The sequence below is a fragment of the Chelonia mydas genome, chromosome 2 (genome assembly GCF_015237465.2).
Source record: "Chelonia mydas isolate rCheMyd1 chromosome 2, rCheMyd1.pri.v2, whole genome shotgun sequence".
NCBI classification, from domain to species: domain Eukaryota; kingdom Metazoa; phylum Chordata; order Testudines; family Cheloniidae; genus Chelonia; species Chelonia mydas.
The window spans coordinates 105,533,866-105,552,013 of record NC_057850.1 but is presented as its reverse complement, the minus strand read 5'-3'; the positions used below and the strand labels follow the sequence as shown (position 1 = coordinate 105,552,013).

The following is an 18,148-nucleotide window of genomic DNA, read 5'->3' as shown; positions in this document are numbered from 1 at the left end:
AAGATCATTATGATTTTTGAATGGCATGACAGAAGTACCAGAAAGGAAGAAAAACTCAACCGTCAATGGAGGAAAACAGTACAAGAGGAAAACTGACACAAGAAAATTTTGCAGAGTTATGCTTTTACCTCTGTACTCGGGTGTTAGTTCAGATATTCAGACACCTTCATGAAACTAACCCTGTCTAGCTGAGAGATTACCTTTCCTTCTATGACCTTCACCTCTCATAATAGTTAATTTCCACTGGAACTGTACAACTGTTGACCAATAGTAAGAGGGTCATGAGCACAGAAGACAGCACTTTTATGGTAGCTGGGACCTAGGTTATGGAACTCCTGCCTGGGAGAGATGGCAATAGTCATCAGCCTCACCATATTCAGAACTAAAGGCCAAAGTATTTTTATTTAGCTTTACTTTAATAAATTCTACTTGCATTGACACACAACATGCCTATATGTGCCCAGAAGATTCTGATTATTGTCAAGTAATTTCTTAGTTTTCTAACTGTATTGACACTATAGATTTTTACATCTTTTTAATGGGGAGGGGGAGTTAAATTAACTTAACATTTAAAAACCCACATTCTACCTTCAAATAAAACTAACAATAATATAAAAGCTTATTAAATGCAAACAAATTATATAGTCCTTCGGTTCAGCATAGCTGCACAGCATAAAAATTTGGAATACTAAAAACTCACTTAAATTGGCGCCCAAAATTGGTAGTAGGAGTAATAGGTGCACAGAAGTTGATTTTTATAAATGGAACAAATGAATCCTCCCCCCCCCCCAATATAATTTTGCCTTATAGTCATTTATGAAATGTACTTTTAGAAAACATTTTTTGAATTGCATGGGTACAACAAAATACACTCAAGACTGCAAGCCATTTGTTGTTCCTGTTCTGTAAGTTGAGAATGAACAAATTTAAGAGACATAGTTAGTTTAATAAATATTGCTTCTGAGCAGAAATGTTAAGACAACTGTCCATTTTGAAAGATGGTGTAAGTGCCTAAGAAGTTTAGTTACATATGTCATGCTTCAGCATTGTAAGCTACAAAGTCCCATTTTCAAGTGACAGCCCTTGCCACAGATAACACGTGTAAGGATCAGGGCCAGAAGATGAAGCCAGCGCACTACTGGTGCTTGAGGCCTGCTGCACATTCCTCTTCACTCTTAGTTTCCTCTCTCTGAACTACATCTCTTCAGTCTATTTGGCTCCCTGGTGTTGCTAGCTGTATCTTCACAGCATTGATGATGGAAGTTTTCAAGTTCCTCTTGTAAATATCCTTGTAAAATTAGGTTGACCTAATGGCCTTGGAGCATCCCCAAGTTCTCCATACAGGAGATTCTTTGGAATGCATCCATTGTCCATCCAGTGTAGATAAGCAAGCCAATAGAGATGTCTGTGTTTGAGAATAGTAATTAGACTTGGTAATTTTTCTTTCTAAAGTACTTCGATATCAGGAATTTCAGTTTCCCACATCATTTTTAGGATATGGCGAAGCAAGGAGGAGTGGAAGGTGTTTAGCCTTCTCTTATGCATGTTGTAGGTGGTTCGGGTCTTGCCATCATACAGCAGTATGCTCAAAATGCACGTCTGGTGGATCCGTACTTTGATGTTCATTGTCCTACGTGTGCCTGGTCAGTTGGCGAACTGTGGCGGTTGCCTTCCTAATGTGAGACTTTAGCATGTCTAGTCATAAATTATCCAATACAATTGATTGTAGGTAGCAGAACTTACGCACAAATTCTGGTGTGTTGCTAGTATTGATTCTTCTGGTGCAGTCAACGTGTTGAGCCATAATCACTGTTTTCTTTAGAGTGATGGTTAGTCCAAATTCATTACAAGTTAGCATAAAGCTATTGCAAAGTTGCTGATGCTCCTTTTCACTGTGTGCAGTGAACACGATCGTCAGCAAAAATAAATTCTCATGTCAGTAGTTTTGAGATTTGTTTGATTTTGCTTTTTGCGCTTAAACATGCAATCTTGAAGAGTTTTCCACTAGATATTATACAAAAATGTACATCCTCTGTACTACGTGACAAATCATAACAAAGCAGCAGAGAGGAGAATATACTGAAGAGTGCAGGTGCCAAAATGCATCCCCATTTGACACCACAGTGGATTTCAAATCTGTCAGATATCAACCATCAGATTGGATTGTAGTCTTCATGCCATCATGGAATGATTAAACCACACTGACGAAGTTTGGAGGGCAACCAATTATTTCTAGCAATTGGAAAAGACCCGTTCTGCTGATCAGATCCAAAGCCTTTGTAAGATCTGTGAAGGCCATGTAGAGAAGTTTTCCTTATTCTTGGTCCTTTTCGTTAAGTTGTCTCAGTGCAAGACCATGTTGATAGTTAATCTGACATGGAAGACATACTGACTGTGGTTATACGTGTTCTGCAAGAACTTGCAGTCCTTGAGAATGACTGATTATCAGCAACACTAAGCAGAGAGATTCCTCTATGGTTCTTACAGTCATTCCAATCTCCTTTGATTTTGTGCAGTGTTATGATGTTGGTATCCTTCATGTCTTGTGGTACCTCTCTTTCCCTCCAGCAAGCAATCAAGACATTGTGCAGATGTTTAAGCACAATCTGTCCTTGTTTCAGTACTTAAGCTGCAATTCCATCTTTTCCTATAGCCTTTCCTGAGGCTAGGGAGGTGATTGCCTTCTCAAGTTTATATAAGGTTCTATATAAAGCTATTTCTTGTGCTACTTCTGCCACCTATTCTTAAAGTTTAATCACCATTTCCTCAAAGAGGGTTTTATTTCCCCCCCAAACAGGGCTGCCAAGTCTTCCATATTTCATACAAGTGTCTCTTACCCAACTGAGGTTGTGAAAAGGCAGGTGGCTGACACTCACAGCCACCCAACCAAAAACAACTCAGAAAGACAACTGTAAACTAGAAACATTTCCAAGCTAGCATAGTTTGACACTTTTTTCTTACTTCTACCCATGCTGGTGGTAGAGAGGTGATCTCCACACTTTGTCAGAACCATGAAAATCCTTCAGTTTATTCACAGACAGAGACACACAGACTACTTAGATTAGTAGAGTAGGGAAAAGAAGTGACTCTACTAGTAGAGTAGGGAAAAGAAGTGACTTTCATTCTCTTGACACTTAACATCAAACTGGCGTTTCTGGAAGCAGGATTCCTCTCTGTGATGACAGGAGGCACTGTTCCTGGCAGAATGCAATTTCTCTGTCTTACTTCATATTTCACTCTGTACCTCTTAACCTTCGATAGCAGTTTTGTTTTCCTTTTTTGTCTCTACCCCACATCAATTTCTTCTGTCTTTCACTATATTCTTTGGTCTCACTGTTCTAGATTCTCTCCTCCATCTAATTTTTTTCATCTTTTTTTCTATTTAATTGCTTTATATCCCATAACTACTGTCTTTCTCTCCATTCAACCCGCACAGTTTTTCTCTGATTCCCACCCCCTGCGCACACATACAAACACTTTTCTTAAGCCTGTATGACAGCTTTGTGTTCTTCACCACTTTGCCTTTCTCCTTATCTACCCCTTCCTTCAGCCTTTTCTATGAGGAGATTTCTTCCTATGTCTTCAGCTTGCAGATTCTCTACATCCCCCAACTTCATTGCCTCTTTGTGCCTCTGGGCCAACATTACCATTAGAGAAAAGGAAGCTCTGCACTTAGTAGGCAGGGATGGCAGTGGAAGGCAGTGTGTATATATGCAAGAGTATGTGAGATTAGTGTGTAACGTTGGCTTTTTGAAGATGCAGAGAAAGATTAAAGCAGATGGGTAAGAGACACTTGTGTGAAATATGGAAGACTTGGCAGCCCGGTTGGGGGAAAATAAAATCCTCTTTGCGGAAATGGTGATTAAACTTTAAGAATAGGTGGTGGAAGTAGCACAAGAAAGAGCTAGTAATAAAGCAAAATGAAAACAATATGAACTAGTATTTTCAAGATTTTGGGCTTCCTGCATCTTTGAAGACTTTTCAAAGCTAGTCATGTGTTTTTCAGCTGCTGCAGATAGCTGAACTTTGGTCTATTTTATAGGTAATATCCTGAAAATATTATTGTGCCCAACCAGAAGTACTGTTTGAGTAGTCATAGGTCTAACAAATAGCGTGTGGTGATTTAGGGAATGAACTAATGGTGGACTAGCTGCTCCATCTTCCAATGAATTTATATCTCCTACAGATGCTCATTGGTTGCTCAAATTACTGATAGAATGGAGCTACTTTGGGCTGTTTTTGTAACTTAGTAGGACTGTTAATATCTATTTTATCTGGTAGCACTGATATTCACACCCTGAATTTAGATGTACATGATCCTTCAGTCAAGTTCCTCCACACAAAATCATCATAACATCTCAAACTGGCAAAAATTAGTCAGTACAGCTTGAACCCTTTGAATATAATTCCTGTGATTTAAAGGCTTAGGTTATCGTTTCTCAGCCAATGAGTCCATCCCCCAGAAGGATCATGATAGGCCACGAGGCTTTGAAAATTTTGTTACAATCTAAAGCTAAGAAAATGTCACTCCGAACACATCCTTCCCCTTCAAGCTCAAGTATTATCTGTCAGTCTTTTGAAATGAACACTCACAAATAAATTATGTGGGCTTGCCATTTTTCTTGACTTTTTTTTTTACTCTTTTATAACATAGTAATAATATAATGTGAAAATATTAACCTTGAATAAGGTGTTACCAACCTGAAAAGGTTGAGAAACTGTGGTTTAGGTAAACAGAAAAGAGATTTGGTTCCTGTTTTGTTTGTTCTAACATTGGGCTCTTTATGGCTGTTCCAGGTGGAATGAGTTGAGTTTGCTGATTTGTGTGTAAATGTGAATTATGACTGAAACCTTCATCCGTGCACTTTAGTGAACCTTGGTTGATTTTAAATTGTTTCTAACATGATCCCATTAAGACTTGGTGTGAGTGTTTCTGCCCTGCAGAACTCTTGACTGCATCTGGTTAGTATTATAATAGCATCATAATCTGCATTGATTATTCAGTAATTGTCTAGTTGCTCTGAAGCTTTAGCCAAATCTTTAGTTAAACTTCTTTCAAATATTGCATAAAGTACAGGGTTTTTTTTGTCTGCTTATATGGTAGTGCAAATAGAAATATATCTGTCTTGCCATCATTATTGTGTAAGAGATTACTACAGCTATAGATAGGTTCTGGACTCTCATACTGCTCACAGAACAAACCTATATCCAAATGTCATAGGGTAGTTTTAAAAACATGACCCTTGTGTGAATCTAGTCGTCTGATTTAAGGCCGTGAGCTGTGAACAAACTTTCGGGGGTTTTTTGTTTGATAGCTAAAATGGAAGACCATTGCTTATTGTGCTGGGTTTATTAACTCATATTTTATTCAAAATGTTTTGTGCAGAAGCATACGAAAATGCTTGTGTTTTGGTTTAGGAAGACATTCACAAAATTACCCATGGCTTCCGTGCTGTAGCGTCAGAAAGGTAGTCAAACTTACTCAGAGGAAAGGCCTTGGAAGGAAACCTAATCACAGCTTTTTCCCTTTCATAAACTGATGCTGTGTAAGGTGTTCATAAATGTGATTTTGTGCTACTGTTTTCTGCATCATGCCCGACATTAGTTTGGAACGGATATTAGTCAATTAATTTACGATAGTGTTGCTTATCTTTCCCTTTTGGGAGATAAAATATTTATTTTTAAGATTTATAACAAAAACAAAAAAAAAACACAGCGGGAGGAAAGATCTACATTATGTAAAGAGATATAGGGATCAGTTTTATAAAATTCGATTGGTTTCTTACTAGGAACAAAGTAGTAAACAAATTCTTAAGCTATTGTTTAAAACAAAACTATCTTTATTGTATTTATTGGGGGAGGGAGGTTTGAAGGTCACAAATTTGTAGCTGAGGTTGAAAAAACAAAAGTTTCAGTGTGCCAGGAATTGAGAGTGTTGTAGTTCAAAATACAGGGAGTCCTCTGACTTATGACGCTCAACTTATGTCGGACACCACTTACAACACTTTTCAATTGACTGCCTGTTTCACCCTTAGGATGCTTGTTTCGCCCTTACAATGCTCAATTTGCATAAAGTTTGCTTGAAATCACTTCCTTGTTGCGTTATACTGGTATGGAGCTGAAAGGAGTCACTTCTGATTGGCTTCAAGGCAGTAGGGTAGCTAGTTGCCGGGTAGGGTTGCCACTTGTTTTTGATTGGCTCCCAGCCCTGGGCTCAGCCAATCAGAAAGCTTGAACAGTGATTGGCTGAGGTTCAGCATTTGTGCCGTTCTCCCTGGCTTTCTGAGCCTGTATTGCTGGCATTCTGAACAGCATATGGGAGTTTTTTTGTTTATTTGAATGCTGTTTACAAAATACAGTGCACAGTAAATACATTGATGTTGCAACATTAATCATCTATAATTCATTTAGTAGAAAAATCTGGGTTATTCTGGTGAAAATAGTGTATCAAGGCTTGGTTCAGGAAACAATCCCCCCTTTATACCATTTATTCCTATGGGAAAAGCGGTTTCGATTTACAATGTTTCGACTTACAATGCAATTTTGAGGAATTAATTGTGTCATAAGTCTGAGGACTCCCTTTACAAAAGTACAGGCATTCTGTAAATACTAAATTATAGTATCAGTCTTAACACTGGTCCCCTTACCTTTGCTTATCCTGTTCTTATTGCTGGGGGACTTCTGAAAGTTGTTACATGAAAGAAGTTGCCTTCCTTCTTGCATATATGAAGCATCAAAGTGCTGTTTCTTTGACAGTGTCATGAAGGGTCATGTGGACGCTTTGCCTGTGTCATGAAGGCAAAGGAGAGTCAGGTCTTCTAACCCAGTGGTTCTCAACCAGGGGTATGTGTACACCTGAGGGTACACAGAGGTCTTCCAGGGAGTACATCAACTCATTTAGATATTTGCCTAGTTTTACAACGGACTACATAAAAAGTACTAGCGAAGTCAGTGCAAACTAAAATTTTCATACAATTACTTGTTTATACTGCTCTATATGCTATACACTGAAATGTAATTACAATATTTATATTCCAATTGATTTATTTTATAATTATGTGATAAAAATGCGAAAGTAAGCTATTCTTTGGGAATAGTGTGCTGTGACACTTTTGTATTTTTATGTCTGATTTTGTAAGCAAGTAGTTTTTAAGTGAGGTAAAACTTGGGGGGTACACAAGACAAATCAGACTCCTGAAAGGGGTATAGTAGTCTGTAAAGATTGAGAGCCACAGTTCTAACCCCTACTTAGTGAACAGGGTTGTACTTTACATGTAGCTATCTTGAGTTTTCTCTCTGATACTCATAGTGATGTGTGGCTCACATCTAAAAGATAGATGGGAAATAGTGCTAATGGGGCTGAGGTAGGATTTATATCTTAAAACAGGAATTTTCTAGACTTCCATGACATAATTTTTTTTACTTCAGAACTTTGGTTTAAACTAGGGCTGTCGATTAATCGCAGTTAACTCATGCGATTAATTCAAAAAAATTAACTGCGATCAAAAAAATTAATCATGATTAATCGCACTGTTAAACAATAGAATACCAATTGAAATTTATTAAATATTTTGGATGTTTTTCTACGTTTTCAAATATATTGATTTCTGTTACAACAAAGAATACAAAGTGTGCAGTGCTCACTTTATATTATTGTTTTTATTACAAATATTTGCACTGTAAAAATAAAAGAAATAGCATTTTTCAGTTCACCTCATACAAGTACTGTAGTGCATGCAATGTCTTTATCATGAAAGTGTAACTTACAAATGTAGATTTTTATTTGTTTGTTATGTAACTGCACTCAAAAACAAAACCAGGATAGATACAACACTCGACCCAAGGTTTAAGAATCTGAAGTGCCTTTTAAAATCTGAGAGGAATGAGGTATGGAGCATGCTTTCAGATGTCTTAACAGAGCAACACTCAGATGCAGAAACTACAGAAACTGAACCATCAAAAAAGAAAATCAGCCTTCTTCAGGTGGCATCTGACTCAGATGATGAAAATGAACATGCGTTGATCTGCTCTGCTTTGGATCGTTATTGAGCAGAACCCATCATCAGCTTGGACACATGTCTTCTGGAATGGTGGTTGAAGCATGAAGAGACATATGAATCTTTAGCGCATCTGGCATGTAAATATCTTGCGATATCGGCTACAACAGTGCCACGTGAACGCTTGTTCTCACTTCAAGTTACATTGTAAACAAGACATGGGCAGCATTAACTCCTGCAAATTGTAACCAAACTTGTTTGTCTGAGCGATTGGCTGAAGTAGGTGCTAGTAGTTTTACATTGTTTTATTTTTGAATGCAGTTATTTTTTGCACATAATTCTACATTTGTAAGTTCAACTTTCATTATAAAGAGATTGCACTACAGTACTTGTATGAGGTGAATTGAAATATACTGTTTCGTTTGTTTTTTACAGTGCAAATATTTGTAATAAAAATAAATATAAAGTGAGCACTGTACAATTTCTATTCTGTTTTGTAATTGAAATCAATATATTTGAAAATGTAGAAAACATCCAAAAATATTTAAATAAATGGTATTCTATCATTGTTTAACAGTGCATTTAATTGCAATTATTTTTTTAATCACGTGACTAATCGTGATTAATTTTTTTAATTGCTTGACAGCCCTACTTTAAACTGAACTCCTGATTTCCCATCTTTCGAATGTTATTCTGATGACATTGCAATAAATGTATGATCTACACTACTTACTGCCTTTAGTCTTAATTCGTATTTATGGTTTGGGAAGACCATTTATTGTTAATTTCTGCTTGGAAAAAATAACCCATTCCAAATAAACCACTGTAACAGTAAACTCTCTATCCTTTGTTCACACTAAGTTACTTTTTCCTTCAGTTCAGATTTTTGCAGAGATAAAGGATTTATAAGAAATAGAGAAAGGGGGTACACTGCCCACAGTTTCATTTCTATTAATGTCATACTGCTATACTTCCATTATTATTAAAAATATATAAAATGCATTTTGTAGGTTAGTGACTTCTTAATGAACCATTGGATTGGAAAATAACTAGTTGTATCATTAGACAGAGATATTGCTATTTATATGGGATAGTGGAGGTGAATAATTTAGCAAATGTTATTAGCAAAGGCAGCATATTACTGAATTCACAGCAGGATGTAATGAAATTTCTGTCGTGCTAGTACAAAAATAATATTCCTTTCTCAGGTATCATTGAACTTTTGATACCTGTTATAGTATTAATTATTATATTATCATGCTAATCCTCTCACTTCTTCATTAAATAGTTTTTGATTGAAAAATTTTACTTATATTAAGAATTAGAAAAGGAATAATATGCCAAATGCAGCTGCTTGACTGTGAGTTACTGTTGCCATATTATAGGAAGAATTCACGGTATGAATGCTACATTATTCTTAAATTTCTTAATGTCTGATGAAAACCCTTTGAGAAGAGACATCATGATTAATGGATGGATTATTTAATTTTCTAAGCGGAGCTATTGGTATAGTAAGAAGGAGCAAACTTGCTTGGACCTTGTTTTTTATTTGAGTTGAACTTGAAATCCATTTCACTGAAGCAATTTGGACTTAGTTCAGTTGCTACTTCATTGTTTATTTAATGCTTTTCTTTTTTCTCCTGAGGGTAGTTTTATATTTGTAATGGTATATTTTAAAAAAATATATTCATGCCAAGTATCATACATTATCAAAGAAGAGCTTCCCACCTTTCCCCATCTTCTACTGAAGAAGATAATTCTAATAGCCTAGAAGAATATTTGATTTTTATTTTTTTTTTACTAGTAACCTTTTCCCACCTCTATCAGATGTCCAGCCAAGCCTCTTTCTATCTCCATCAGATATCCAGCCATGAGTTTTATTTGCTTTACATTCCTGTAAGATATGGCGCTTAAGTATTCTCCTGTTTGTCACTCTGGGGTATTACACCCAACCTCTGGCTATTATAAAGACATTGTTTGTGCTCTTCATTGCAATATTTTGCTTCTGAAGGTGAGTGAACTGCTGGCATGTGCGCTTTGTAAGTCCATAGGCAGGGGATGTGGAGACAGTGGTGTAGCTGATACACATCTGCACGCAGCATGAAAATATCACTTGTAGACAGCGCTCCTTGTGCTCCACTGGCCTTAGGAAGTAAGTTATGATGAGGTTCATTCTCTGACCTGGGGGTTCTCATCTGAGAGACCGTACAACATACTGTCACCCTGCCAGTAGAGACTTAGTAAGCATTTTTGCGCAAATTGACACAACCATAATAAATTAGATCCCAAATTTAGGTTCTGTTATGTAATAAGCCAGTGGTTTTCAACCTGTGATCTGACTATGACTAAGATTCCCAAAGGGGTTCACACCTCCATTTGAAATTTTGTAGGGGTCTACAAAAGAAAAAAGGTTGAAAACCACTGTAATAAGATTTAAGAACAATTAATTAAAATTTCGTTAATTATTTTAAAAAATGAATTTCTATTCATATTTTTAAAAATGTAGAAATAGTTTAAAACCCTGCCATGCTTACAACTGAAGCGTTGCCGTGTGTTGCTAGTGCATGAGAATATGAAAGTGAAGCTATTTTCATTGAATAGGCTGCGAAAAGTAAATTAGATTTTTAATGTGATTTATTTTAACTGGTCGTGTCCCTTTATACGTTACTCTGTTGGTGAGCAAATGATTACTTTTTCTTTTCATTTTTCAGTTTTATTTTTTTAAATGCAGACCCTTGATATGTGTAGAACAATAAATTAAAGTAAAGTAATGGGATTCATATTTAATATGTACTGTATTTTTGTGCTTCATTTGAAGGTCACTCTGTGAGACTGCTGGGTCAGAAAAAAGATAATGGAAAACGGTTGGGGGGAGCTCGATTGGATTTGCCAAAGATTAGGAAGAACCCACTGATAGAAATCATTTCCATCAATACCGGGTAAGCATCTTCCAAACTTACTTATAAAATATTCAGCACTGCCTAGGGAATTCAATTTCATTTTTCTCTAGGCCTGGTGTGCACTCCTTTGAGTCTTGTAGCGAGGAGGAGGGAAAAAACATTGTAAACCATAAAGGATTTTAAATGGTTTTATTTATATAAAAAAAAAAAAAAAAAAAAAAAAAAAAAGAAATCTTCATTTGCTTGTGTACATTCCAATAACTTTTCTATCAGGAAGACTTGTGTGTTTTTATTAAAATTATTTTCTATAACTTCCCTTTATTATACTACTTAGTGGTTTCTTATACCACTCTGCCCTGAGGTAGGTATATTTAAGAAGATTGTGGTTTATTTTATGGAAATGAAACCCTCTCGTCTTGTTTTAAGTGGGCTTTTAGTACTGTATCTTTTTACTGTGTATTCCTCATGTTTTATATATTTAACTAAAAGTGCATTCTGAAAAGCTACAGTGGAGTGGAGGCCTGATTTAAACTGACAAAAGTAACTTATTAAGTTAAAAAGGGATCTGATATAAGGAAAAGATTGTTAGGAACAAAATCTGCCTTCAAGTATACACTCTTCTCATTACTCCCATTGACGTCTGAAGTTATTGTATGCATGTATCTGAGTGCCCATTGTGGGCTTTAATGATACTCCATTTTGACAGTTTTTGTATCATATCTCTGTGACTATATAGCTATTAAATGTAGCAAGGGTGACCCACTGACGGGCTTCGGCGGCACTTCAGTGGCGGGTACTTCAGACGCTGACGGGCTTCGGCGGCATTTCGGCAGTGGGTGCTTCTTCCTTCGTCGGCAAGATTTATTTCCCGCCGCCAAACCTGCCTGGTGAGCGTAACAATTGAAAAGGCGCTCCCCCTGCGATGGTCCCGATATTTTGAATTTAGCATCTGGTCACCCTAAATGTAGCAAACATACTTTACAGCCGTGAAATACTACGCACTGATCACAGACTCTGTCTAGGAATAATAGGATGAGTCAAGGACCAAATTTCAACTGAAATATTGAATTTCTTGGGTTTTGTCAGTATTTGTCACAATGCTTAGTAGCAATATAGCAGTCCATTTGCAACAACTGATAAGGCTGTAGAACCAGTTCTCCAGTAACCCCTTTTTCTCATGGTTCTGATTTCTGACTCTGACCTACAGATAGTAGAATGGATTGCTATTTCCAGTGGTAGATTATTTTTTAGGATAATTACCAACCTTACAAAAATTGTTAGCTTACTCTTAAACTAAACCTAATTAAGGCCACTTTGATTCTAAATGAGTGTGTCCACACAGGGGTTTAATTCAGTTTTTTTCATCTAGTTTAAATTCACACCTTTAGTTAATTTGGATTAATTTTCCTGCATATCCCTGTGTAGATGAGCTCTTAATCCTACTGCTCAAGTCTAAATGAAATGTGCAATTATTTTACACATGCTGGGACAATATGGTCAGTCAAATAGATCATTGCAGATAAAAATCAGACATAGGCTGACTTTTTTTGAAGGCAGAAATAAATAAATCGTTTGTATATGAGCTACAGAATTTACCAAGGTCATTTCATACCTCAGTGATAGGTGGAAGATGCTGTGTGGCACAGTCATAACCTCTGTCTTTCAAGATTTAGGTTACTACTTTTCTCGGGGTTTTTTTACTTGTCTTACCACTGGTGTACTGGTGATGACTCTCGATATTTGTCATCATTTTCAAGGGTGAAAAGTAGTTCCACAATGGCTATATACAGCAGGTTTCTCAGAATGTAAACACCATATAATCAATGAAGTGTGGAACACAATTTATCACACTTACATTTTAACTGTGTCCATTTTAGCTGTCTTGCTTTAGAATGCTGTTTGAGATTTTTTTTTTTTTTTTTTACATCAGTACCTTATTTGATCTATCTGACTTGTTCAAAAGTGGATTGGAAAAAGTGCTGAAATTTAGTTATTGGTACAGTACATTTCACTGAAAATTCAATTTGTGTCAGCTACATCGTGAAAGGAAGAAGTGTTACAGTTACAATTTTTACTGAACATTTGTGATCCTATGTATTGGAAGGAGCTTTGAGAAGGCTACAATTTCAAATGATCAATTAAATTGTTCCTATTTTTAACTTTCCTCTTTCTTCTCTCGTGTCCCATCCACCCTCCATCCCCCCGCCCAGGGCCCCACCTGGCTCCAAACTCCTGTCTATAGCATTGGTGCATGCAATCCATCTAGCCTGTCTCTACTCCTTTGGCTGCTCTACCAGATTAGGCCAGCATGCCCTGTCCAGCCACAAATTTCCCTGTATCTCCTTTTCAGATCTGTACGTATAACAGAGAATTGATTAGGTAGGGAATTCATTGAGTATGGAGAATCTGTGATGGCAGCTTCTGCTTCCACCCATTGAGAGTCAGTCCATAACACTATCATAGTAGCATATCTTCTTCTGAAGAGGTGCTGCCTTATCCTTACACAGCCCTGGATCTGGCCCCACCTCTTTTTCTAATGTTGCTTTTGGTACTAATAGCTTCACTGTGGCCCAGTGTTTCCACCTTTACAAGCCCTAAGATTGCCCCCATGTTCACCGCTGCTTTGGATCCGTAATTATTTCTTTCTTGTGATCTTATTAATTTCTGTGTTTACAGTGTAAACACTCGGTGCTTCTACTGGCAACAAACTTTAAACTCCAAAGAAAATATTTCCAGTCCAGGGTCAGGTCTTTTCAGATTCCAGAATAAGATCACAGAAACAACCCTTAGTGCATACTGCAATAAGGGCAGAAGAGGTTTCACAGGTTCTTAAGATGCCCAGAAGTAGATTAGTAAATCTAAATTTGTCTTAAGTATCAGAAACCGTGATAGGGATGGTTGGACCTAGTGGTCAGAGCTGTGGAAGTCAGGCTTTTAGGTAGGAGCCAGGGGTCAGAGCCGGAATCAGGAATTCAGAGTCGGGTTAAAATAAGGCTGGAGTAAGAACAAGGCTGGAGCAGGACTGGGAACAGGCCTGGAGCAAGAGCAAGGCTGGAGCAAGCTCAGACTTGTGGAATCTGTCACCACTATCAGGCAGGGGAGAAATGATGTTGAGCAGACTGAGCTGCTGTTTCTCCTGTGAGGCTTATATTCCTGCCCTGAGAGTCATCAGACCAACTCCTGGTTTATGGATTACCTGGAGCCTAGCACAGGAATGACTCACAACATATGTGGTTTAATAAGGCTCAGTGGGGAGGCATGAGTCGTTGGGATACACAGCGTAGTCCTCCTTTCTGTACTACTTACTCCTACTCCTATCACTTACCAGAAATTGTCACTCAGGGAGGCACTAGGGTTAGCTATTCAGACTCTTACATACAACAGGACAGCTATGAAGACCCTATGATTTCAGCAGGACTTGGGCTTTTAGTCTTGGTTCCCCATGGTATGTCTACACTGCAGTAGAACACCTGCGTCTGGCCCATGTCAGCTGACACAGGCTTATGGGACTGCAGGGCTATAAAATTGCAGTGTAAATGCCCAAACTTGGGGTGGGGTAGGGGCGGGATTTAGTGTGTTGAATCAGATTGATTTCCATGTCCTTATCCACATATCTCATTTGGTCCTCTGTTTTTATGTAGGCCTCAGACATGTGTAGTATGTGATTACCATATTTCAGCCCCTCATTTGCATTTTATATGTCTGTTGGGAAAAGGGCCATTGCGCTATTTCACTATCTGCATGATCTCCTGATCTGGTTTCTCTGCCTATCAATTTGAAGTAAGTTCAGAAAGCCATTCTGTAGCACAGCTTCATTTCCATCTAGGGAAAGATCTTATTTACCCTTTCCATGGTTTAATCCATATTGGTGCCTGTTTTCTGACCTACTTGGCCAGTCAGACTTTCCTCTGAGCGATTCAACTGGATCAAAGATGATCTGGTCCTCTTCCTTCTGGTGAAGTGTTCCTACTTCCTTAGTCTTCTGTTTCCTAGTTTGTGATGCCTCTTGGTACATTATCTAGGGAGCAGCTCTCTATTCAAGATTACAATTAGCCTCCCGGGTTATTGGCCCCTTCAAGTCTGAGACACCACAAGAATCCCATGCAGTCCCCTTTTCTGTCACTTCCATCTAGTTCATTATTAGGCCACTTACGATTGGGCAACAGGTTGAGTTGTTAGACTTTCTTTCCAAGGAACTAGGGCCGTAGGCTATTTGACTTGTAGATCTGCTGGCTTACTCACCCAGCAGGATTCTGGAAAAATTCTGCTTCTGCCATTAGAAATGATTTTGGAGGACTGATGCTTTTTCATTCACCTGCTAAAAGAGGTATAGTTAAATCTAAACTAATCTGTCCCATATAGAAATTTCTATGGCTGCCATCCTTGTGGTACTAGAACACGTAAATGAAAAGTGAATAACTGACTTGGTATTTCCAGATAGCTTTAAGACCCATTTTATTTTATTGCAGAAGGATCTGATGCCTCTTACCACTCTTTGTTGTTTTCCAAGACATTCCTTTCAGTTTTGTAGTGTTGTTTCTTCAGCCTGTTTCCATCATCAAGGAGATGAAGGGGCAGAACTCGACAGAAGAATTTCAAAATGGAGTTTCACTTGTAATACTTGGTATGTCATATGCATCAGCTGGCTTGAAACTCACTGGAAAGAAAATGTTAACCATGTGTGTGCTTCCAGTCCTGTTCTGTCCTTCTCCAAGAAGAATAAACATATTGGTTCTACAGTCTAAAGGAGAGAGTAAGAGTCTTTCATTATTTCACTCAACATTTCATAGTTTTCCATCTTAACCAGTTTTAGATTTCTATGGTAACTTTTAATTCACTCACACAGACACTTTATTCAGAGTTCTAACACATTACAGATCTTTATTTAATCATGTGAGAAATACACAGATCTATACAAAACTAATTAACCCTACACATTTCCCCTTATTCTAGCTCACCCTTCCTTTGTGAGCCCTTGGGGGACTATCTGTTTTCAAGAAGGAGGGTCATCGTATCCCTCTCCAGGTTTATCTGGCTCCTGCAGCAGCTTCCCTCATGTTAAGCTGATGGAAAATGGTTGAAGAGAGGGAGAAAATAGAGCGGCTTCTTCCCTTTATAACCTTCTAGTCTCCTCTGTCATGCAGCTTCCAGGTCAGCCTAAGCAGGTGACCACAGAGTCTTACCAGGTGACTTCATTGCTAGGTGACCTCTCCTTTTGCTAAACCAGTTCCTCTGGGTAGGGGCCAGTCTTTTGTCTAGAGTAATTAGATTTCAATGGAGGACCATCCAGAGATAACGACTCTCCTCAAACTCTTTAGTCATTGCATACCTTGGAGGACTCCAGGACCATTTTGCGATCGCTTGTCATATACACGTCTACAAGCAAACATAGATTTAGTAGATCTCAAACTGTGCAGAAATTCTTGGATTTCCAAAGACCCTCTGAGCCACCTAGAAAGAAATGTCGATTTCAAAAAAAGAAACCAGCCCCTACATCTGCTTTGACCCACGGTTCAGCATCTTTGAAGTATCAGTTTTGATAGAGTGGTTGAGAGTCAGGATCAACCCCACGTTATGATCCAGTTTACACACCTTGTCTTCCTTTGGGGACTGCTTCTCTCACTTCCAGCTGACATGGGATCAGATTATATCAGACAGTTGGGTGATGGAAACTTACTCTAGGTGTCAGAGTCCAAAACAACTTTGTGAAAGTATAGAAGTACAAGATGATGACTCTTGCAACTATAATTCCATTGTTGGATCCAGGGGATTGTTTTGTGGCCCTGAGCCTTCAGGATGTGCATTTTTATGTCATGATTCATCCATTACACAAGAGATTCCTTTGGTTTCTGGTAGGCCAGGACCACTTGCAATACTAGGTACTCTCGTTTGGATTTTCCTCTGCTTGAAGAGTATATTCACATGTTCTGGCAGTCACTGCAGGTCTTTGTCAAAAGGCAATAAATCTTTCCATACCTCAATGATTGGCTGATCAAAGGCTGGTCTTACAATGAGGTTCTTTCTGCTACACAGACAATCTTGACCCTATTACTCAGACTAGGTTTCCAGCTCAATATCAAGAAGTCCACATTGATCCCATACAGCAAATAGAATTAATAGCGGCATGCCTGAAGCAGTAACAGCCAGAGCCTGTCTCCTCATGGACACGTACATGACACTGTCAGACCTTATCACAAGAATTCAAATAAGCCCGCAGACTTAGGCAAGAAATTGTCTCCAACTTTTGGGACATATGGCAGCTTGTACCTTCATAACATGTCATGCAAAGTGTAACAAAGCAGCCTGTGGCGGGACACTACTGAGAGTATCAATTCAGGACAAATTGCTTGGAGCAGGGAAGTCACAGCCCAAGGCAGGGGGTCCTTTACTACTAAGGTACACCAAACCAGCCAAACAGAGAGGACTTCGGTTTTACTCCACTGGCTAACCAGAAATCATACAAGCAATTCCCTTAGACGCTCCAGTTTCCCAGTATCACTATCAGCGCCACTCCTTATGGGGATGAATGGTTATGAAAACCCATACCCCAGTAAATGAAAAAGCGTTCTCCTGATCCCGAAGGACCAAGCTGCAGACCCAGGTCAATATACCGGTCAGATTAGCTGTTGCCAATCCTTTAGAATCTAAAGGTTTATTCATAAAAAGAAAGAAATATAGATGAGAATTAAAATTGGTTAAATGGAAAGAATTACATACAGTAATGGCAAAGTTCTTGGTTCAGGCTTGTAGCAGTGATGGAATGAACTGCTGGCTTAAGTCAAGTCTCTGGAGTACATCCACAGCTTGGATAGGTCATTTAGTCCATTGTTCAGAGCTTCAGTTTGTATTAAAGTTCCTCCAGAGGTAAGAAGCAGGATTGAAGACAAAATGGAGGGGTTTCCATGGCCTTTTATATCCTCTGCCATGTGGAAGGACCTCTTTATTCTTACTGTGGAAAATCACAGCAGCCAAATGGAGTTTGGAATCACATGGGCAAGTCACATGGCCATGCATGACTCAGTTTGCAGGCGGCAGCCATTGCTCACATGCTACCTTGAACGTTCCCAGGAAGGCTCCTCAGATGTGGATTGGAGTCTCCCAAGGTCCATTGTCAGCTAAGTGTTTCTTGATTGGGCACTTATTCAGAATAGTCCTTTCACAAGAAGCTGACCAAATGCTTCACTGATGCTACTTAGAATCAAACACAGTGAGCTACAAGTACATAGCCAATATTCATAACTTCAAATACAA

At 38.3% G+C, this 18,148-nt stretch overlaps 1 protein-coding gene across 5 annotated transcripts in view; it reads left to right on the top strand.

Annotated features, from left to right (window-relative positions):
• The window catches only part of CDKAL1 (CDK5 regulatory subunit associated protein 1 like 1), a 653,278-nt gene that overhangs the window by 253,453 nt on the left and 381,677 nt on the right, over positions 1-18,148 (top strand). For all 5 annotated transcript variants that reach the window (XM_007054896.4, XM_043540055.1, XM_043540053.1 and 2 more), the window contains one exon: positions 10,816-10,936. In XM_007054896.4, the coding sequence (XP_007054958.3) occupies positions 10,816-10,936 (121 nt within the window). The remainder of the gene's footprint in view (positions 1-10,815; positions 10,937-18,148) is intronic.